Source organism: Glycine max, chromosome 15, assembly GCF_000004515.6.
Source record: "Glycine max cultivar Williams 82 chromosome 15, Glycine_max_v4.0, whole genome shotgun sequence".
Lineage (NCBI taxonomy): Eukaryota > Viridiplantae > Streptophyta > Magnoliopsida > Fabales > Fabaceae > Glycine > Glycine max.
In genome coordinates this window covers 6,577,586-6,601,518 of record NC_038251.2, presented here as the reverse complement: position 1 = coordinate 6,601,518, position 23,933 = coordinate 6,577,586, and the positions used below count along the sequence as shown (strand labels likewise).

Sequence of the window (23,933 nt, the reverse complement as noted above, 5' to 3'; positions counted from 1 at the left end):
AATCAGAATCTGAGACATCATACCTTATTCTAGAAATCAGTACTATATTATTATAATACTACTTTTTAATAATGATAATTTGTTGATTATGTTTTTTTATTGTCGCTTAAGTCAAGTGGTAATAGTTTCCTTTTTTAAAAACTCTTTGGAAAAAAATTGATAAATTTAATTTATTATTTTAAAATATATAAAATATATAAAAATAATTAAGATGATATGTAGTGATGATTTAATCATTAACTTGATTTGTTAAATAACGTAAAAGTCTTAACCAACCAGATCTCTTTAGACTTAACGGGGTTTTTCGTTATAAAGGATAATGATACCAACACGTTATGTTTTTAAGAAAATGCTAATGTATTAAAGTATTGGTTAAAAAATTAAAATTTAATTATTTTTCTATAAAAATAATTATTAATATTTTTTAATGATTGCCTTTATTTATTAAAAAAGTGGCATAAATTAAATTGTAGAAATGATTATCGTTTCTTTATTAATTTTTTAACCAATATATTTTAAAGAGTTGCAGTAGTTCTCTTGTAAAATTCATTCAGCAAAAAGAAAATATATATATATATATATCTTGTAAAATTAGCATTCATAAGTTTCCATTAATTAATCTTCCGTTTTTCTTACATATCATTAATGGCTCACTTCTATTTATGCCACTAATTACGTTTTAAACTTCACCGGACGTGTTTACAGTACTACGATAGAAAATTTGACGCTGTAGGCTGTAGAATAATATAGGTCGCATAAAAAAAAGTCACGTGTCACACGGTCAATTGAGGACTTGTTGGAAAGTCGAAGGAACAGGTGACGCTTACGTTGGATCATTTGACCTGCGCCCAAGGATGACTGAACTGGTCATTGGTCTGTCCGACTGAAATAATAAGTGCTTGCTTTGCCTTTGAGCGAGTGAATCACGTTATCACCACACGCTTTCAGTTGTTATCTGTCACTAATAATGTATTACTCATAATATCATTCATCTGCAAAACAATGCTTTGCCTAGGATCATTCATTAAAATACTTTTACAATCTGTCTACTTTTCCTTTCCATGAAGAGATTTTTTTTTTTCAGAGACACATGTAATTTTTAACCATACGGAATTGATTTCAATAAAATTAATTCAAATATCCTAAATAAGATCTTTAATTTAAATTTTGTAGATTGAAGCATGATAGTTAGAAGAAAAAAAAATCTCATACAAGATGATAAATTAAATTATTTGACATAAATTAGTTATCATAAAATAAATATTTCACATCTATATTATTAATAGATGGTTACTTTATAAGAAAAAAAATATTAAAGGGTGGCCAACGCCATTATACTCAATAAAATTGATAAATTCTTTTGTATTTATAACATTAAAAAACAAATATATATCACGTGCATTCCAATATCCAAATGCTTCACATTTACAAAATTTATTAATAATATATATGTAGTTAATTTGAGTGAAATTCAATTTAAATTTCTTAAATAAGATCTCATATTTAAATTTTGTATAAAAAATATTCATTTTAAAAGTCAGTCAAGCTCCCACAAATATTGGTTATCAACGACACTAATGAAACATGATAAAATAAAAACCAATATCCAAATATCATATTCATTCCAAAAAAAATGTGCTAATTCTTTCATTTCGGTACAGTTTGAAGTTTCTTTTTATTTTTAATATCCAGATATCACATGCATTTGGTTATATAAATTAAGTCAAGTCAACTACAATTACTTTGAACAGTAAATTATTTTCTTTAAATTTTTTAACTTTATAAATAATTTAAAATTTTGTTTCAATTCTTAGAAAAAAATTAGTTTGGTTTGAATGTTTAATTTTTAAAAAGAATAATTTTTAATCTCTGTTATTAATTAATTTATGTTAAATGCTGAATTTTCTAACGACTTAGACAGTAATCTTAACAATATTGCTCTAATTAATAAAAAAAAACAACGTAATATTGCCAGTTCTATTCCGATTATTATTTCTAAACTTTTAAACTGGTCTGGTTTCTAATCTTATGTGTTTGTATGCCGTTAGTAATTACTTAATCAATGAGAATACACTCATGGATTGTGTTACAAACGTGTTTTAGAACACGTGCCAACTGTAAATCAAACACATTATCATTAGATTGTTGAGTAAACGAAATAAAATGGAAGACATTAAAATATAATGATATTATATTTCAATTTTTTAATTTGCTAAAATAAAGATAAAATATAATGGAAACCAACGAAATCTATTTTTTCCAACAAATTTGTTTTCTCACATTTTTCTATTTTCATTGCATCATCTTTCACATTTTCGCTCTTATCTTTCTTATTTACGCTCATCCACCTCCAAGTTTGAGGTGAACGTTGCTCATTTTCCATTATTCTTAACACATGCACCTTAAATGCACAACTACAATAATTATTTCCTTTTAAATCGTCAGATAATACTAGTAATTAAAAGGAATATTCTTCTACGCCAAAAGAGGTGTCAGAACCTTTCTTATATTACGGGTCCGAGCCCTTTTTCTAAACTTAATTTCGACCTCAATTCAAGTTGTTATAGTCATAGATCACCTTATACCACAAATAAAATAAAATAATTTGAACATGCTATTATTTGAATATTGTCGAGAATAAAAAATAGTTTTTCTTCACGTTGAAAAATATTTTTGTAAGAGAAAAACGTTATTCTTGATATTTGAATAATCTTTATCCAATCCTCACTCACTTCAACGATAGTAAGAGTGCATTTCCCTGCATGGGGTTTTGCCAAGCGGCAAACGCTAGAATGTGCTAGTGTCTCTGCTTAATTTGTTGTTTGGGGGAAAAAAATAAACATAAAAAAAGTCACGCGACGCTTTAAGCTTTAAGCCTTTAATAATGAAATCACTGTGATTGCCCTTTCAGCAAAGGCACAAGAGATTCATTCGGTTTACTTCTTTTGTGGGGTTGCGGTTTTCTTGGTTAACAAAATGACCCACCACGGAAATTTCAATTTCTTATGATCACACATTTTTCTTTCCTTACGATGAAGGAAGGCAAAAGTCAATATATTTGGAGTACATATATGTACGAAATAACAATTAAATAATCAAAGAAATCAAATTCGTCACTCCTAATTAATGTGAACCACGAAAAGGAGGAAGCTTGGAGATAGCTAGTTATTAATGTAGCTACCTGTTTGTTTTTGAAGTTAATACAGTTGATTTGATGAATTTAATTTTGAATATGATGTGTAAAATGTCAATCATTTATCTCATTTGAAACGTGTGTAGCTAAAAAAACATTAAATGTTGCCTTTTGAAGAACTTGAAAAAGTACGTTTGCCCTTTTGCTCTCTAAATATATTTTTTTTCAATTAAACAAATTAGTGGAAATCGATGAAATCGTATGTGTTCTCGCTATCATAGGTAGAAACGGAATCAATATGTTGGAAGTGATGGTCTTTGCAAAAGTGCTTTTGAAAAATTGTACTAATATCAATACATCTACTAAATTTCGAAAGGAGCAAGTAACTAAATATGAAAATCAATAGAGATTGAAATTTAATTTAGATTTAGATTCACATTTTAGTGAAATGCTTGAACTTATATTTACTGTTTTTTTTTATAAATTAACTTAAACTTAGATTAAAGTATTTATTGACGAGTTAATTAAAAGAAACTAAAAAAAAATCATTCTAAACAAATTTAAAATTGGATTGAATCAAATTTATATTTTGAACTAAATTAGTTACATGTATCTTCGGAAACAATCTTAGTTAAATCTTGTAAAACTACTATAGATAACAAATTCTTCCTCCATACATTAAAATATATCTAAATAAATCAGCTTTCCGTAAAATGATAAAACCAGTTCCTTTGATATTTTCATGGGTGTGAAAATAGGTCAGATTCATTTACCTGCATTGAATAGCTAGGTTGACATATGGTATGGATATAAATTAGGTTCTGAAAATTTTGTTCCAATTTTAATTTAACTTAGTCCAGTTCATCTTAAAAATTGGCTAGTACATGAGAGCTACCCACAAAATCCATTTTTTTTATTAACTACTTGAATCTTTATTGACTTGAATTAAAATTACAATCTTCGGCCAAGTGTTTGCATGTTAAAAAATGATAAGAAAATACTTAAAGTAGAAAGATATTTGTGATGAATTTTATTGAATTATAGATATATTAAATACTTCTGAAAATTTGGTAATGTTAGAAGAATTTAATTTAAATATACTGAGAGTATAAATTGTGATGTATAAAATTATTGACTTTGCTAATGATTATTTTAAAAATTATATTTAAGGTGATTTCAGATTAATTGATAGCATAAATTTTTTACACCAATAGTCATGAAATTAAATGCATGCTAGAATATGAAAAAAAAAATGAAACTTTTATAAAATGTTACATGTGATAATCATTAGTATATTATTAAGAACTAATGTGATGTACGTACCATATTTCAATAAAAAAACAAAACACTAAAAATTATTAGGCGGCCCATTAGGCCCGCAATTCAGAAAGGAATGGATTGGACTAACATGACTTGGGCAATTACTTAATGCATCCGAATTTTATTTGTTGCACCCCATTAGCTAAAATAGTGAGCCCAAATAGACTATTATGCCCCTTGGTAGTGTTTTACTACACCCCATTCTCTTCCCAAAGCTGTCGCACCTTGTCCCTTCCTGCACCCTTTCCCAGCTGTGTGATTTAAGTTGTGTCGCATGCACCTTCGTTCACACACTTGGTTAAGTGAATTGAAGCCATTGCATCTTTGTAAACATGCATGCAAATGTATTACACATTAAATCTGTAATGTAATACATTTGTATGCATTACGGATATCTCAATCCATAATACATGTTAAGTTTTAAGGGTTCGTTAAGATTCAACATGTGTCTTAGAGCTAAAAGAGAAATGTAATTCTTTACATTAATCACAAGTTGTTATATATAGTAAATTGTTTTTATGATAATTATATTAAAACTCATATTAATCATAATTGGAAGTGTGGTTTTTATTTTATTTTATTTTATATATATTTTAATAGTAGATAAAATTAAATTAAAAATATAATAAGAAGAATAAACAACACATCGGTATCGCTTTTATTCTTGTCCTCCTCCACATTCTCTTTATTTGCACCACGTACGTTAGTTGCTTGCATTCCCACCTTTTTTGGCCAGGTAATTTTCTGGAGAGCTCATGATCCCATCCCATGAATTACACTAGTCCTGAATTCGTTGGTCTTCATCTGGTGGGATTTTATGTTCCCAAGTTAAAGTTTAACAAGTGGAACTATGATCACAAGGTTTTGACTAGCTTATATGGTTGTACAATAAAATTCCATAGGTAATGTGATCCGTGCGAACAAATTGGATTTCTTCATAACAAAGAAGTATCCTACTAATAGATTTTCGTTTTCGATTAAACTTATTAGCTATTAGTTTAAAGAAAAAACGCTTACCATCACCAATATTCATGCACTAACAAAAAGAAAAAGCAATCCACCATGTATACGTTTTAATCCAATGCTACATGCAAACAATTAAACCAGAACACAAAACACAACAATATCCATCCCTAACGTACAAAACCTCAAACAACACAATTGAACCACTAACCCTTTCACGTCACACCATGGCTTCACCCATCAGACCCACCCCAAGAACAAACGCAACCACTCCAAACTTGAAACTCACGGAAGAACCAGCAGAAGAAGCTTCAGCGGGCAAGTCCTTGTTATCACCATTGTCACTATCATCCCCAGCGGCACCGGACTTCGTCTTATCCGTCTTCGGGGAAGCCCCTTTAGCCTTTCCTGGCGCCGGTGCCGGAGCCTCACTGGGAAGCACAAGGTCAAGTGGGAGAAGCACCTTGTCCACCTGGTATATGGCGAGCTTGTTGTCCGTGTAAACTGTTCCGGTGACGGAGGCGTTGACGGCGCCGGTGGCCATGCTCACCTGGCTGCCACCAAACGTGGTAACGTTGAGCTGGAGCCGCTTGGGGTCGTCTCCGGCCTGAGTCTGAACGGGGTTGGTGAGTGTGTCGAAGTTTGAGATGGAAATGAAGGAAGAGAGTGTGTGGAATTGTAAAAGTTCCACTTTTTGTCTGTCACTAAGAGAGTTGAGGAAACCAGCTTTTAGTTTTGAGAAGGCACTGTCTTCTGGGGCGAAGAGGGTTAACCCTCCTGAGCCTGAGGTTAGAAGCTGTGAGTTGAGTTGGTTGATGAGTTGAGTGGTTTTGAGAAGCCTAATGAGAACGGAGAATCTCTTTGCTTTTCTTAGGATTTGGACTATGTCAATGGATGGTGCTTTTGGGATGGTGGGTGTGGGGGCGCCACTTGGTGTCACGGGGACTAAGGGTACTGTGTTGAATCCTGGGGCTGGAGCAGTGGCTGGTGGAGAGGGTGGTGTGAATGCTGGTGGTTGTGGTTGTTGTTGTGGTGGGGATGGGGGTGATGAAACTGGGGCTTGAATTGGTGTGAGTTGGGCTGAAGTGGTGTGGAAGAAGGTAATAAGTGCTATAACTAGTAAAATTGAGGCTGAGAAGAGAGATTGTTGTTTGATCTTCATTTTAGGGATCAGGATGAGAGCTTAAGTGAGGAGGGTGTAGGGCACTTTGAGGCTGCTGCTACTTGCTAGTGTTGTTGTGAGGAAAGAGGAGTAAGAGGTTGAGCTTTTATTTTGAGACTGGGAGAGTGAATGTGTATAGGTGTAGGGTTTAGTTAGAAAGGAAAGGTAAGTTGCATCTTTCTTATAGCTAGTAGGAAATCTGTTTTACCTATCATGGACATGGAAAGGTGGTGCATCTTTGTTTGATTAGTTGTGTGAGGCAGAAGAGATTTGGCAGTGATAAAGGAGTAGGAATCCAAGGTGGACTGAAATGTGCATGTATGGAAATGGAACTATTTGTGTTCAATTCGTAGTTATTGGTGTGTGATCTGTTTAGGGGTTGAGTCATTACATCCATCAGGGAGAAAAGGAAATCAAATAATTAGCTCCTTAAGTGGCATTATCTGTTAGGTTTTGGTAATAAGGACTGAGGAGCTAAGAATCGCACTTGAAACCTACAATACTTCAACGTTCCTACGTACAACTCCATTGTTTGTTATATATCCCAAGTTCCTACGAGAGATATTTGAGTTTACTTGGCTCTTTATTTCAACAACTGAAAGGAAAAAACTTATTTGAATTTTTTTTTATGTTGTATATTTGTTTTAAATAGCTAGAGCTACAAGCAGCACTAGTCATGATGAAATATACACCACAGTCGATTGAACTTAAGATGTTTTAATTTTGTTCTAAATATTTTCTTTCCTGTTTCAAGTACTTGTTTTTTGTATCCCATCGCCACGAGTTTTAACTTCATTTTTAATAAATATTTACTGTTTTATTAGGCCAAAGAATGCAACTAAACATTAGTATTAGTGGTATCCCTCTAGCATGATGTCTTGATTGTCCCTCAGGTAGGCTTTCTTTTCGGTGCTATATATACGGCCACTTTTTAAACGAAAAAAAAAAGGAAGAAAAAATGGAGGGTATAGCAGTCTCTAGCTATCAACATAACACCTAACATAAGAGCTAAAACACCACATAATTTAAGAAAAGGCACCCATAAAGTAATAAATTATTGTTCGACTATATTTGGGTAAGCTTTTCTTGAAATATTTTAAGGAGAAAAAATAAGAAAAAAATTAAATGAATTTCTTCATAAAATAAAATTAGTTAACTATTAATTAATTTGTAAATGTCTTATCGTATTTTAAAAATATTATATGAAAGAGTTTTTACAAATTTTCATTTGAACTTATGGAAAAACTCATCAACTATTTTTCTTTCTTAGAATTATTTCTAAAAAAACTTACCCTAATAGGCCATAAAAGAAGAAAAAATACCATAAGAAATGGAAAGTTTCATTTTGATTAATGTCGTATTTGAACTCAAATTACTATAATTTTTTTAATTAATTATATTATGCATTTGAAAAATATTTCTTAAAAATCAAAAGGGATAACAAAAATTATTCCATTTCAATCATACAAAACACATTTTGTTAGAAAAAAAACTAAGGCAAATTCCTCTACTAATTTTGTCTTTAGTATAAGGCAAAGAGGAAAGGATGTTTATAAACAATTTTTTGTCTTAATTCTTAAGGAGCTTGAGACTTTGTGATTTATCGAAATACTTTTTTAATGAAAAATATAGGTTTTCTACTAAAAAAAGAAATAACCAAAACATACGTTTTAATGCAAACACTCAACTTAAATTAATTTAAACATGTATCTCACTTATGCATTAAATCGTTTAAAATTAATTCTAACAAGCTTTTAAACTAAACTAGCACTGAATCTGTATTCAGTCATTTATTTTCTCCAATAATTTTTATTATCATCATTGAAAGTGTATGCCATTTTATTATCTGCTACCCATTCAATCAATTCAGGAGGTGACAATTTTCTGTGAGGATAAAGGCTTTCACAAGGAAGAATAAAGGCGTCAATGATTTAAAAGTTGAGTAAAATTTATTTAGATGGAAATGATTTTGAACTGTTGAAAATAATTGATTAGGTATGTAAAAAAATTAATTAATATTAATCATCAATTTTACATTGGAAGATGTATACAATGTGAAAAATTGTTTTTGACCATAAAACAGATAAGTCCTAAACAATAAATCATTTTCCTAAGTGATTAAAAAAATTAGCAAAGCTAATTATCCGAATAAGAAAGAATTGAGTTGGTAAAATTTATTTTGATCAATTTATTTAAAAAATTATCATTCTTTGAAATTCTACATGAATAATAAAAAAAATTGAAAATAAAACCTCAATTAAATAAAGAGAGTTTATATGATGGACCCAATAATTTAGAGAATTTTGATACTCTTAATTTTTTAACCAATTAAATTATATACCATTTTCTCATTAATTATTTTTTGGTTTTTTCAAATTAATCCTTGATTATTACTTTTTAAATTTTAAAATTACAAGAATGATTAAAAATAACTTCAGAAGTCTGATCTCTAATTTTTTTTTTGTTACTTTTAACGTTTTTTATAAGACCTATGCTTAAGAAACAATGATAAATAATTTTTAAACCCTGAACCCCATAGAGATTTTTAAAATCTATACTTAAAGAAACACTAATAAGAAATTTTTAAATCTTAAAATCCAGAAGATTTTTTTTTTTATATATAAAAACTGGAAGTATGCTTTACGACTAGAATAGCAATTTAAACACCTTGTAACTCAAAACATTTTCAACATGGACTGATAGTCTTCTATCGCGTCTTCTGCCGCATAAGTCAAAAAACAGAACCCTCAAATGCCATTTGAGCACAACAATGCCAATATATTATTATCCAACAGAATGTGAGCATTCAACATGCTTAAGCCATTTTATTATATGCTTGACACATTTTATTCTGCACAACCACCACTTCAACACGTTTCCTGAATCCTGATAGCATTGTGCATGAACAAACATTTCCAAGCATATTTGATTAGATGTTTGCAATTTCAAAACATATTATAAGAAAATAAAGTATTTCATTCAGTTTTCTCAAAACATAGCAGACATTTTTTTTTATTTGAAGAAAATTGGGCAATACAATAATCTTTCTGGATACGACAATACAGAGAAAACGAAGAAAAAAGAGCATAAAGATAACTTCACAAAAAATAACAGTTCTTGTAGTTGTTCTGAAAATTAAGTGACAGCCTGCAAATGACTCTTCCTCATATGGAGAATGTTACTGCTGCGACTAAAGCAACACCAAGGGACACCAACATTGTTCCACGAATGCTAATTAAATTGATGGAATTTGCAGCAGAAGTGGCCTTGTTTAACTCTCCCTGATCATCATCATCTGCTGATGAGTTATCCTTATCAGCTTTAGGTGCCTTTGCCAACGTGGGAGCAGGAGCTGGAGGCCTAGGCTTTGAGAAATCTAAAGGAATAAGCACCTTGTCCACGTGATATATGGCAAGTGTCTTATCAGTGTACACAATGCCTGTGAGAGTGGCATTTACCACCCCAGTTGAAATATTCACACTGTTCCCATAAGCTGTCACATTTATTTGATACCCATTGGGGCTATCACTGGCCAGTGTCATCACTGGATTGCTAAGAGAGTCAAAGTTAGAGCTTGAGACATAAACTGGAAGAACGTGGAACTGTATCAATGCTTTCTGTTGGCGATCGCCGAGAGAGTTGAAGTAACCTGCTTTGAGTTGTGAGAAGGCACCATCATCAGGTGCTAGAATGGTTAAACCTCCTCCAGATTTTGTGGTCACAAGTTGTGCATTGACTTGGTTGATAATTTGGGTGGTTTTGAGCAAGCGAATTAGCGTGTTGAATGATTTGGCCTTCCTTAGAATTCTGATGATGTCTTGATTAGAAGAAGAATCAGACAAGGGTGATTGGGGTAATGAGGGGACCAATGGTTTTGCTGGAGCAGGAGCTGGTGTGGCAGGGGCAGGTTTTGCTTGGGGTTTAGGGGCTGCAGCAGGTGACTGGGCTGAAGTTGTGGTAGAAAATATGGGAACAAAGAGAAGTAGTAGGAAAGAGAAGATGATTAGCTTCATCATCTAATTGATGATTGGAAATCCTAGTTTTTCTTTGCTGCTTTTGGAAAGATGCAAAGAATAATAGGTTAATTGTTTTGGCAATCTGTGGGAAGTGTAGTGGAGCAGAATGCTTTTATAGATGTTAAGTGAATGATAGGTTGGTGATGTGAAAATGACCAATTGTTTGGGGGTATATCTAATCTGTTGTGGAGATGTTGCTGGTACATCGAGGCAGATAAAAGAAGGGGGATTTCCCTGCTGTGTAATGTATGTAGCCACTAACTCTTGCTTTGAAATGCAGGGATTAATCAATGAGAAGTCGGTTGAGTTGTAAAACATGCACGTTAAGGGAACCCCCCGTTTTATTCAGAAAAGATAGATGTCAAATCAATTCAGTAAAAAAATAATAATTAAAGGGATGTAATTTTTTGTTATGATTAATAATGTTATACTAGGAAAAATAGCTCAAAAATAAAATATTTATTTGTACGATAACTTTTGAAGAATGATTATAATTTCTTTACTCTATTGTTATCTTTTAATGAAATAATAAAGAAATTAATATCTTTGTAATTTTTTATTAATAAAAGAAGAAGATTTCAAGTACTTTGAAGAAAAATTGATGCAAAAATTAAAAGAAAAAACTTTGAAGAAAAATTGGAAGAATTGGATAGTTCTCTTAAGGCGCAATCCAGACTTAGGACACACTCGCGCTAAACAGGTTAGCTAGCTCATGCTTAGCGCAAAGAAGCCCAAAGACATACTCGAAACTTCTAAATACTTTAATACTTAAGACAAATTAATACCCTTATCAATGAGTTAACATTTATCATAAAAAAAAATTTGTGTTTCACATATATATTTCAAAACTTGTGAATTGTAATTATGATAAGAAAATTTTGAAAAGAAAAAGAAAAATTAAATTTTCAATGGGCTTATCTTTCGATTTTTTATGGAAATAATTTTTAAATAAACTTTATTTTATTTCATTTATTACCTGATCAAATTTAGTTAGGTCAGGAATTTTTGTTGCCATTTGCTTCAGGGTAAGGGTTATCAGGAATTTATGATGAACACCTGTTGTATTTGCTTGGCTCTAAAATACCTCTTATCTTTAATGTCTTGAGCTGGAAGGGAAAATGTTTGTGGGCTTTCTTCCATTACGTTAATTCATCAACAATAATATAATATGTACACATGAAACAAATGAAAGAGTTATGAAAAGATTTTTCATCAAGACACAGAACTTGTGTATCATGTGAAATCCCGTTTTTTATCTTCTTAATTATTCAATTAATATTATTGATTTTAAAAAAGCCCAACCGTTGAATGTTACTTTCATGCGATTTGTGCACAGGATATTCGTGCTAAATAGCAACACTCTATATCGCTATTCATACGCGGTCAGGATCACTCGAAAGATAATATTTACCATTCACCATTTCAGGAGGCATATATTATATATACCAAGATCTGTCTTCAGACAAATTTTATTTTCATACTGATGCATGCACAAGTTGTTCAATTGAGGAAAGATGCAAATGTGAAAAGTATAAAAGTTATATGATAGATTCACAAAAAAAAAAACAAAAAACGAATCACACGACATAATCTGATGTGAAGTTGTCTTAAAATAAAGAAATGTTGTTGCAAACTTTCTATCTTATAAAAATAAAACAGCCAGAACTCTTGTCTTGAGCACAATCTTGTATATATATCATCATAATGTTATATTAAACCTTAAAAATATATTTATATCGTATAAACAAAATAAATTTGATTCATATAAAATCTAACATACATATTTTAATGTAAAATTGTCATAAAAAATCTTTTTAAATAGACTTATAAGTCAAATTCGCCTTTCATATAAGTCAAGCTTATGCTAATAAATAAATTAAGCTCAAACCATATACTTTTAAGAGTTTTTAACTTAGGTCAAACTTGGACCTAACAAAATCTAGCTTCTTTCACAATATATTCTTTTTTATTTACGTATATTTCAATAATTTTTTAAAAGAATTTATTAACAATTAAAAATATCTTATATCAAAATTTAAATTATTCATTATCTATCTAAACTATAACTTGTATATTTAAGAATATTTATTATTATAAAATTAATTATATCATTAATATATTAAAAAATACTAATATATGATAAATTTAATTATATAAAAATAAATAGTTCTTACATTATTATATACAGACTAAAACACCAATTGTTTTATTAAACACCCTTTGCTTTTGTTCCTTTAATAACCTTGAAAAGCATTTGCTAGTTTATCAATGTCGGAACAAGGAAGAGCAAGAAAGATACAACCATACGAAGCGGTGAAAGAAGATTGTTTTCATTTTTATAACAAGCAACCTGATAATCAACAAAATTGCAACAATAAATTCCCTTAAGTGCACTCCTCAGTTTACGGGAACTCAATCATATTTACTGCATTAGGAGTACCGCGACAAGTGAATTAGCATTAGAGGTCCAATGAGAGAAACTGGTCACAAACCAATAGTGACTAAAGATTGTAAACTGAATCTCAAATAAAATTTCCATCAAATTTATGCTACGAAGGAAAAATATACAATATCTTATCACTAAAATGGAATTTACTAGTTTAATTACTTTCCTACATTTTCTTCATCTGATATAATATAGCTACATGATTTTATTTAATTAAATGGAAAGAAGAAAAAAAAAGGCTTGACCCTGTAAAATTGGACCCTATAACACGTCAGGAAAAAGCCTAAATAGAGGCATTACAACTGGCTATTGAATGAACTCACGACATTCCCAAAACTACCTTGGAGATTTTGTAGACAGACATTTTCCACATGAGACAAGATTCAGCAGTGCACGTGGTTTTCGGCTTCGAATTTTCAAGCGTGACAGCTGCCAATGCAATCAAATACCACGTCAATAATGTCCTCATATATAATAACACATTAAAATTAAATTGCCAAAGAAAGAAACATCATATTTAACGTTACGAACTTTTAAGATTTTCATCAGTAAACCATGCAAGTAATATCATATTTAATGTTAGACATCGCACATTGACTAATGATGTGGTCAAAATAGTGTATATAAGTGAAAGACCTCACCTTACAAAACAGTTTTATAGGATTGAGTTAGATGCATAACCCACAGTTCTATCAAGCTAATCAAATCATAGTATGTAAAAATAAACATGCACTTACACGCCCAAATACACCCAATCAAATCTTTTATTCATGGGAAAGATAAAGAAACATATACAACAACTTCGTTCTATTTACTTATTTCATTAACTTAGTAGCCAAAAACTTTTATCTAAAAAATCTAAATATATTCTAGCAGGTGGTAAAATTATATTATAGGATGAATATTGAAAAATATAATAATTATGAAATGAACACAATGAGGTACTTATAATTAATAACTGAGCAAGACACTGGTTATTAATTGATATACAACTAAAGGGAAAAACAACCACTGGCAATTAGATACTCATTATTGAAGGGGGGCAAAGGCTGAGCAGAATCACAACAGGTTCCAGAAATGGATGCATGCATATCATCCCTATAATGGAAAAGTTACAGTAGCTTGCAATCTTAAAGCACATTGCTATATCTAGCTACACAACACAATGCATGCCTTTATGAATAGTTTACAGAGTCAATGGGAAGATTGTCTAAAAACCAATTTAGCTAACGTTCTGAAAGCAGGAAACGTAAAGTTAGAAAGACTGAAAGAGACCCCAGATATCTCCAGATGAAAAAGAAAGGGATTAGATTAACGAGGACGCCCCTTCTAGATGTAATGTTCAAGGCAAAAGAACAGTTCCAACTTCCACAAGATATTTCAAGTTGTATCATAATACTGTCTCAATGCAGCATAACATTAATATGCTGCATGCACTTCATGTTTTATGACTCAAGAAAATCACAATAAGAATAAAAAAACGAAGAACTATGGTTCAAAATTTTAAATATTGAGAAGTGATCACAATAAAATGAATTACCTTTCGCCGGGTTACTCTTGATGCTTTCCAGCATAGCAAGCTCCTAGATCTTGGCTCCAGTCTCCTAAGAGGAGTAAATGATTTCCGAATTAATAGGCAGCTATTATAAGTTATAACATAGACATTACTGTATCACTGAAACAAGATAACATCCAAACTCCAAAGTTTAATCTCTATCCCATACTGACTCATAATTGAAAAGGAAGGGTAATCTTAACCTAGAACATAATTATAGGAAACTACTATTCAATAATTATTAAATTCTGCATACATGCAATACCGTGCACCTCTGCATGATTTTATTCCGTCAAAAAAACCCTAATATTTTTTTAAAAAAAATTTCAACTCAGTTACCAAATGTGAAATAAAGTTATCCAGTTGTCCAGCATAACACTACTAATGCAGTAATGCATAGGTTAATTGAAATTTGGAGTAATATTTTTATTTCAGATTCCATCCCCCTACTATCCATACACTGCAAATCTCACACCTCTTGATACATAGAGTATATGTCAAAAGAGAAAAGGATGGAGTAGCAACATACAGATTCTCTTGTTCAAGCTTCTCAGCAATAGAAACCGCTTTACGTTTTGACCACCCACTTCTCTGACCTTCTGCCTGCTGGATCACATGAGCAAGAGATACTTTGCTTCTTACAAGACTCCGACTTTGACCTTGCTCCATAAGCTTTCTTTGGTCTAAATGCGACTTAACAATTGGCTTTTTTTGGGAAGCTGATGATTGTCCTATACTTGTACCTTCTAAACTTTTATAAGATGTTCCATGAGCATCAACCTGCTGCTTGCTATTCTTTTGCTCCACTTGAGAAGCTGCTTCTTCTACAATTTCACCCCTTCTCTTTTCAACAGAATCAGTTACTGATGGATGAGCTAGAGTGCCAACACCATTAAAGTCTCTAATCTGAGACGAACTATCATTAGTAGAGGGCAATGTAAGAGGTTGTTGAACAGCCGAGGCTGTATCTTTATTTAACTCACATCTAATTTCTATTGTTATAGAAGATCCAAGGACAGATTCAAATGCTTGTAAGATGTGACCTCTGAACTTCTCGGCAGTAGATTTGGTCAATTGAGAACTGAACATTAGCTGCACAGTTGGAGCTGCACAATAAAGCATCAAATATCATTGGATAAATGGAGAGTGTGGACGAGTAGAGCGAACATAATAAAAACACAGGAGCAACACTATCATAACAACATTAAGCAGGACACAATGTCAACCAGTAAAATGGAAAAATAATGATTAATGAGATACATCATCAGACATACACGAGAACTTTGATGAATTCTAAAACATAAACAATGATGCCAGGACCAATTTTCCAAACCGCTATAATAATAATAATAATAATACAGGACCATCTGGTTGATAATATATATTAAGTGTAATCACATACAAAGACCAGTTTATACCCTAATTCTTCTGGACCTGAAATTCTTGGAAAACTTGTGCATGTTATATTAACACTGATAATGACACTACTAAAAGCTGAGTGTCACGGGATTGTCAACCATTTTAACTTTATGATAAACTCTAATAATAACATTAACAATGCTACCATATCAGAATCTCCATGTCTTTTGCATGATAATACAGCTAGTGCAATCAAATACAAGACTAATTTATCCCCTAGTTCTTCTAGATCTAAAATGCATAAAAAATTTATGAATATTATATTAACAGAGAATAACATTTCTAAGGGGAAGATTTTAATCATATCAATACAAAATGTTATTAATTGCATTGTCGAATAAGCATTGTGCAGATTTGACACTCACCTGCCCCAAAACTAACAGAGATCAGCTTGCCTTCTTTAAACAAAAACTCTTTCAGACCAGTAATTTGTATCCTCTCAAGCACCTCTAACCATATCTCTTCAATTTTTGTACGGTTTATACCCAAAATCTGCCTCTCGCTCATCCTAATCTTTTCAGTGGCTTGTGAATTAGCATGTTGAGGAGTAAAACCAGACACACTATGTCGTTTTTTCTCAGAACCAAGACCCCTTGTCATACCATCTGCTGAGCTTCCAGCATGGACATTTTCAATTCTAGCATCCATTGATAATCGTCTTCCTTTGTTAGGAATGTCAACGGGATTACCAGTCAGTCTAGCTGCTTCTCTCGCATCTGCATCTTTTAGAGCAAAGGGACTGTGGTTGAAACTATTATCAGATGAAGTTGGCAACACATATTGCTGGTCTGGAGCAAGCTGAAGTAAGGCAGCTGTCAACCATGTTAGCTTGTCATTGGACATCCTCAACTGCTTCTCAGCCTCTGATAAAGTTTTCAGAGCTTGACGCAGCTTCTCCATGTCTTCTTTGGACACTGAAACAGAAATTAGTATCATCAATTTGTGAAACCAGAGTAAGACTCCGGTCTCCACAATTACAGAAATGTAAAACGTAAAACCTCAAATGTTTAGCTATATAAAATATTTATAGACAGCCAATTCTGGAATAAAAACGGCATGTGCGTGTGTTTAAAGAAAGATGAGGATATGCTATCCACAAAAATGGCACTATTTTACTCACACAGTGGTCTCCGGAAGAACTTCCTTCTTCGCCTATCTTTTCTGAAATCATAGGTCCCAGCAAGTATATCAGTAATTACTGTAGCAAGTTGTGACATTAAAGCCAATGGCTCGACACCAGTTTCCATGATCACTCTCAAATTCTTCACGGTGTTAACTGTGTCTGCAGATAATGCCAAATCAAGCAGATCCACCAATTTCTCATCAGAGATTAGCCCTACCTGAAGAAAGGATTTAACTTCAGAGCACTTCATGCATAGTGAATTAACAATATTAACACCAGTTTACATTAGAAATAGAATCTAGTGTAAGAAGCAGTGATGACAGAAAACATACTAATAAATAAACAGCTTACCAATTCCTGGACAAGAGGAACGGATATTCTCTGCCCAAGCAAACTAAGTTGTTCAAGGGTCATCTCAGCATCTCTCAAAGATCCGTCTGACCTTGATGCAATGAGTTTCAGGGCATCCTTATCAATTTCTAGACCTTCTTTGGTTGCAATCCACTCCAATGTATATATAATATCTGCATCCTTCAGCTTTGGGAAAAAGAATTTTTGACACCTGGATATTATTATATGAGGCAAGACATCAAGACTAGAACTGACAAGGATAAAAACCACACGTCTAGGTGCTCGATCAATGACCTTTGATATAGCATTCCAACAATCTGTTGACAGAGTATCACAGTCATCAAAAATAAACACTCTGTAATGTGACGGAAGCTGGGAAACGATCATATTGTCGAGTAGTTCCATGATGCTCTCAAAGTCAAAATTACTAACTGGACCTACTTCCCTTATATTTCTACTCTTGCCCATATCATGTGCTACGCAATAATTGCAAAAACCACAAGGTTTTGGGTGTTCTGAAGAATTACAGTTCAGAGCTCTGGCAAATATGCGAGCAGAGGAAGTTTTTCCAGTGCCATGGGGGCCATAAAACACATACAACAACCCAACTTTCTTTTTCATAACTGCGTTCGAAAGAGCTTGTGCCACTAAATTCTGCCCAACCATATCTCTGAAGGTTCGAGGCATATACTTTTGTGTTAAACTTTGGTGTCTACTGTGACGATTCCCTCTCAACTTCCGCTGATCACCAGATCTAGCTTCAGAAGCGAGGTCAGAATCAACATCATGCTTGAATAAATTATCACCAAAAAGACCTAGTTCCCCAGAATAGTAATGATCCCAACAAGCATTTTCAGTGCTTGCATGAGATCCTGACGCCTCAACTAGTAAAGGTAGTGCCTCTGCATCAGACCTGGTACATGAGCTTGAGCGCTCAGATGCCACAGGCATCTCAGAAATATTTCTTCCATTGGCAGCAAATGTCCCTTTCTTCAACCTTGAATCGGATAAACCACAAGACAAACTTCTTCCAGCCATGTCAAGGAATGTTTTACCTCTATGATGAATTCTGGACCAATTCCAAGGAATGCCACACCCATTTTTTGGAGCCCTAGTAACATTTTCATCTGCAAACTCATCAGCCTCCTCCAAATGATATTTATGGTGAACTGATGCCTGAGCTAATGAGTTGGAAGCCACAGACAGTTCATTCTCAGCTACAATATCTCTTGATGTTGTAGCAACCCGAGTTCTTCGCGCACTTCGAAACTTACGCCTTTTCCCCCTATTCATTCCACTGCCATGACTGCGCATTCGGGCTTCTACCTCCTTAATAATTTTCTCCTGCCTAGGAAACCTTCCACGAAAATGAATGTTCGATGATGCTAAGTCATCACTATCCAATGGAACATCATTCAGCTGCTCAGAAAGTGTCTTAACTTGAGCATCTTGAACATTCTTCCCCCTTTGTTTGCTCTTTCTAGCTTTAGACTCTGAGTGCCTTGAAATAACATCTTCAGCCAAGCTTTTGCCAGCTTGATTGAGAGGCTCCTCTGGATTAACATCCAAAAAGTCAGGCCTATCATTCTTCCTACCAGATTCTTCTCTCCCAACTCTCCTTCCATCTCCCATTCCACTCCTGCTACTTCGTTCACTAGGTGCCGTTATCCCATCATTACCCCTAACAATCTCACCTGGAGCAACTCTTGATGAACCTATACTCACCAAGGGTGGTGAAGTTCCAGACAATCTTCTCCCTTCCTTCCTTCGCTCGACACCTATAGACCTTCTTCCCCCTTGAGACACAGCATCATTTTCAACTCTTTTGAAAAGCAAGTCAACTACAGAAGGCGAGTGCCATGATGGAGGACTTGCAGAAGGGTCTCTAAGAGACCGCGATCTCTGCAGCACAACTAGGTCCCTCATGATTGACCTATCAGCCAGTATGGGGCTGTTCTTGTGCATATGGTTCTTCAGGTGAATACAATTTGTCAAATGGATGTGGTTGCGTAGATGATCACTAATATCACCATTGGCATCTTTAAGTACCCTACTACGGACAGCCCTAGTCATGATCAGAACACCAACCCTTCTAACAGCAGAATCTCTTCTAAATTAATGAAACAAATAAAAAAAAAATTCATTTTTGTCTATAGCTGTGCCAAGCTTTCACTATTGTGGCATCAAAAACAAAATGTAAAAAAGAAAATGCTCAATCCTCAACACCCATTAATCACCCCGGAAATGCCAAAATAAGGCTAGAATTCAAACTCACCAAAAAGGGAAAACAGCGACTCTCATGGTCAATTATCCCATGAACAAAAAAAACAACACTAAGACCCACTAAGATTCGACCCGGTACCAAAACACCCTTCAGGAAGAATCTTCAACCACCAAAACCCCCACCACACACTCCATAAACACAACCCAACATTCAATCAAACCCATTGAGCCAACCAAAGGTCCCAAAGGAAGGAACTTTGCTGACCACACAATAGTGCTGCTACCCCAATAGCTTGAAACACCACAAGGCACAATTTTGAGGCTAAGCATGCAAAAAGAAGAGAAGAAGCAAAGACCCCATTATCTCAAAGCTCAACTCAAGTGCACTCACTCACTCAAAGTGCCAACAACCTTATCCCCAAGGAAGTTAATGAAGCAGAGGCATAAAGAACATGATGTAACATTTCTTCCAAAAAGAGAGAGAGAAATGAAGAAAAAAAGTAGAAGGCAAACACCTCAAACGCCTGAATCAGAAAAAGGAAGGGGACCCGTTTTGATTATTAAGGCTCGGATCTCTTAGCACAGCAAGCTTCACATGCACTTCACGAGAGCGAGAAAACGATAGTCCCAACTCGAACCCATGAGTGGAAGAGAGAGAAAGAAACAGTACAAAGGCTTGAAATAGCAGGCAGGAAGAGAAGAAAGAAAGAAGGAAGAGAGAGAAAGAGAAAATTTGTTGTTGTGGGTGAGAGTATGGGGCTGTTTGTAAGATCCGTTGTTGTAGACAGACTCAGACACAATTCTGGGAACAGAGGACATACTGCCAATAAAGCGGTGTGTCCATTAGCTGAGCATGCAAATAGGATTATGTATATATATTTCAAATTATTTTTTAAATAAAATTGGGGTCGTTGAATATATTTGACTGCTGATTCATCTCAAAAAGAAAATTAATAATTGGATTTTGAATTATGAGGGGACCAATGAAACCCCTCGTTGAAATTTCATCGTATTGTTTGGACAACTTTTCTTTTTACAAGAATGATTTTTTTTCTCTATTATGTTATTAATAAGAAATTGTTCCGTCAAAATTATTTAAGAAATATAAGTTATTATTATTTGTGTTAATTGTTGTTGTGGGTCTTTTAAAAATGAATTTTATTTGCTTTTGGAGTTTATTATGAATCTTTTATTTATGAGGAAGTAAGAATGTGTTAGGATGATGTTTTTTTTTTTTTTTTGTCTATCAGCTCCAAAACTGAATTTAACTTGATCAAATCTCAAAAACATATGGAACGATATTAGGTTAAATGTGTTTTTTAAAATAATATATCAATTTTAACATTATTTATAATTAAATCATAAAATGAAATAAGAATAAAGCTTAAATAAATGTATATTTTACAATAATTATTATAAATATAATATCATATTATGTAAAATATTATATATTAAATAAAAATTTACTATCAATATATGACTATTTCAAAAATATATACGGTTCTTTCCAAAAGAATATATAAAACTAAAAAAAGAGTAAAAACACAAATCAAAATACATTGAATTTAATTTGAAAATCTGCTGCCCTGATTTTATTTACTATGCTTGATGCCGCCTTAACTACTACAATCACGATCGACAACTATTACTACAAATTAGTGAAATTGATTTCAAACCATAAATAGTATTTATACATCTGTTACCCCAAAATAAAATGTCGTGTATTAAAAGGATTATTACTGATTTTCAATGCCCCCTAGTTGTATGCCTTAACTCCCCATCCGAACAATGTACAAGAACCCAACATATCATAACATGAAATGTCTTTAGTTGTTTTCTTCTACTTGGCCAATTTCTATGCATCAATTATTGGTAGGTGGTTTCTCAACTCTGCACGTTTGCATTAACTGCACTTGATCACTAGCCCTAACGAAAATATAGGTGAGTAATTGCGTGTCGCAACGTCAATTTTTGGAATTTAATCATTTTAAAACATATTTATTTTTTATTTAATATTTTATGAGATAATAGAAAAAAAATTATATAAGGAATTTCATGAAATTATATAAAAAATATATATATAGTGGTAGTCTTTTTGAATTTCGTTTGTCGAGAAACAAAACAAAAATTCCTTTTTTTTTTCTTTTTGATAAGAAAACTGTAGTATCTCCATGTACCGTTATACGCATCGGATACTTTTTCTGCACATGTCATTCTGTCCCATTTCAACCCTTAAAATATAAAATAAATATGCATTGAATCATGGAAAGAGAGTTTTATTTAAGTTTTCTTTCATTTTGGGTTAACGGAAACACACAAGTTTAATAGGTTGGGAAGATAACTTTCTACGGTCTCTTCTCTAGAAAAAAAAAATCTACAGTCTCACGCAGTTGTTTGTGTGAACTAGATTTTAATGTGAATAAACGCCAGATTAGAAGTAAATGTCTTGAATGAACGTATTTTGAATACATTACACCGATACACCTATACTAATCTTCAAATTGTGATAAAAAAAAAACAATAAATGAATTTTACAGTGGAAGGAAATTTGTTAATTTTGTTTGAGTTCTTTTTATCAGTATTTTGCTCCTGACTTTAAGGTTATTTGAATAGTGTTAAGAATATATATACAGCAACACACACTCGGTCATGAGCAGTGTAAGCATCTCCATAATCCTTGAGTGCTGCTATAGAATCGTATAGTTTATCAGAGGCCAGGTAGAATATTAAGGAAAAGGGTTGTAACCATATATATTTGAGGAAATGATACGCAATATTTTTTCCGAAAGGAGGAATATCTTTTTTCTTTTCTTTTCCCTATCCTTTAAGATATGAAATTTACACAAAGTCTCAAAAACAACGTTTGTTTTAAAGATTTAATTATATTTTTGGAAATAATATTCCTGGAAATGCTGCAAATGTTATTTCTATAAAAAAAAAATATTTGATAAATACTTTTAATTCCTAAAAATATTTTAAATTTATTTTAATTTTAAAAAAATAATATTAAATACATAAATGAAGTAGAATAAGAGAAGAGATGTAAATTATTTGTATTCACATCTTTACATGTCTGAGAATTCAATGGTATTTCGTGAAACAAAGCTCTTTAAACTAGAGAGTGATTTTTCGATCAGTAGCATTTAGAAAATTCTATTGAGTATTTTGGCTAGAGAATTAATAATTATCCTTGACCAATCTTAATCCACTTTCCCTAAAGATAGACAAATCCTAGATAATATGTTTGTAATAAATGAGGTGGTGGAGCATGAAAAAGGAGTTATTGTCTAATATGCAAAGTGGTTTTGGAGAAAGCATGTAACTCAATATTTCGAAATTTCTTGAATATAAATCTTGGACTTTATGAAAGGTGGAGAAATTAATAAGATGAAAAGTTACATATATTTATGATTTTGTATCTATTTTATTTAACGACTATCATGTCTCTTTATTGATGGTAGAAATTATTTCGATCGTGTGGAGTTTCGATAATTGGAATGATTTTTAATTTCATTTTGATTAAAACAAATAGTGTATTTTCTTTAGATCAGACTTGGAAGCAAAGAACCAATTTTGTATTCTTTTTTATCAACATAATAGATAGGCTATAGAATAAATAAGTCATATCTTATTAGTTTTGTTTTTGCAAGTCATAGGAGAATGATAGTTATCCTATTTTATCTATTAAGACCACCAAATAAAACTTTAAAACTTACATTTTAGTCAGCATTAACTACTGTTGCCTAACCTGATCCGACATCTACCCTTAATTTTAACATTACTCACAGATATTATGACCAGAGTTACTTTTACCTTGAAATGGGACAATCCGTCCAAGAAGATTAACTAAATGAATATTTCATCAAAATTAATTTCAATTCACTTGCCTGGAGAGTTTCATTGGATTAATTCATATAAAATTGTACTTAATAAATATCCATACGTGATAACGAAAGCTAGTAAGAAAAATTAAAAATGAATTTAATTGAAATAAATTGATAGTCTAAAAAATTATATTGTCATTTAATCTATTATCATGTAATTAAAAATTATTAACTTCTATAATAATTACTTTAAAAATTATATTTAAAGTTATTTTTAATTATTGATAATATAAAATAATATTCTGACAATAACAAAATTATACTTACAATTATTGTCAGAATATTAAATTAATTTTGATAACGATTTTATGGTTACATTGCTAATCACAAAAGATGAA

General features: G+C 32.3%; 3 protein-coding genes across 4 annotated transcripts; all 3 read right to left on the bottom strand.

Annotated features, from left to right (window-relative positions):
* Positions 1–5,499: 5,499 nt before the first annotated feature.
* On the bottom strand, positions 5,500–6,674 carry LOC100794350 (fasciclin-like arabinogalactan protein 11). The gene has a single exon (XM_003547134.5). The coding sequence runs from the start codon at positions 6,576–6,578 to the stop codon at positions 5,637–5,639; it is 942 nt and encodes a 313-aa protein (XP_003547182.1). The 5' UTR covers positions 6,579–6,674; the 3' UTR covers positions 5,500–5,636.
* Positions 6,675–9,561: 2,887 nt separating this feature from the next.
* Positions 9,562–10,692, bottom strand: LOC100783215 (fasciclin-like arabinogalactan protein 12). The gene has a single exon (XM_003545995.3). It carries the CDS (start codon positions 10,592–10,594, stop codon positions 9,743–9,745), a length of 852 nt encoding a protein of 283 aa, XP_003546043.1. The 5' UTR covers positions 10,595–10,692; the 3' UTR covers positions 9,562–9,742.
* A 2,424-nt stretch (positions 10,693–13,116) lies between these two features.
* On the bottom strand, positions 13,117–20,563 carry LOC100793832 (protein STICHEL-like 3). Of its 2 annotated transcripts, XM_003547133.5 has the most exons (6): positions 17,489–20,559; positions 17,135–17,354; positions 16,380–16,928; positions 15,125–15,701; positions 14,581–14,644; positions 13,117–13,469 (listed from the first exon to the last, which is right to left on the bottom strand). In XM_003547133.5, the coding sequence occupies exons 1-6, from the start codon at positions 19,559–19,561 to the stop codon at positions 13,377–13,379; spliced, it is 3,576 nt and encodes a 1,191-aa protein (XP_003547181.1). In that variant the 5' UTR covers positions 19,562–20,559; the 3' UTR covers positions 13,117–13,376. The 2 variants fall into 2 exon arrangements, with proteins under 2 accessions (XP_003547181.1, XP_014623473.1); XM_014767987.3 differs by lacking the exons at positions 13,117–13,469; positions 14,581–14,644 and having other exon boundaries at positions 15,359–15,501; positions 15,579–15,701; positions 17,489–20,563.
* Between the last annotated feature and the right edge of the window lie 3,370 nt (positions 20,564–23,933).

Coding starts and splice junctions, on each gene's coding strand:
- LOC100794350 (XM_003547134.5), bottom strand. CDS start 6,578: ATGAAGATCAAACAACAATCTCTCTTCTCAGCCTCAATTTTACTAGTT.
- LOC100783215 (XM_003545995.3), bottom strand. CDS start 10,594: ATGATGAAGCTAATCATCTTCTCTTTCCTACTACTTCTCTTTGTTCCC.
- LOC100793832 (XM_003547133.5), bottom strand. CDS start 19,561: ATGACTAGGGCTGTCCGTAGTAGGGTACTTAAAGATGCCAATGGTGAT. Junction 17,355..17,488: donor TTCCTCTTGTCCAGGAATTG/GTAAGCTGTTTA, acceptor TCCTTTCTTCAG/GTAGGGCTAATCTCTGATGA. Junction 16,929..17,134: donor GTTCTTCCGGAGACCACTGT/GTGAGTAAAATA, acceptor TTTCTGTTTCAG/TGTCCAAAGAAGACATGGAG.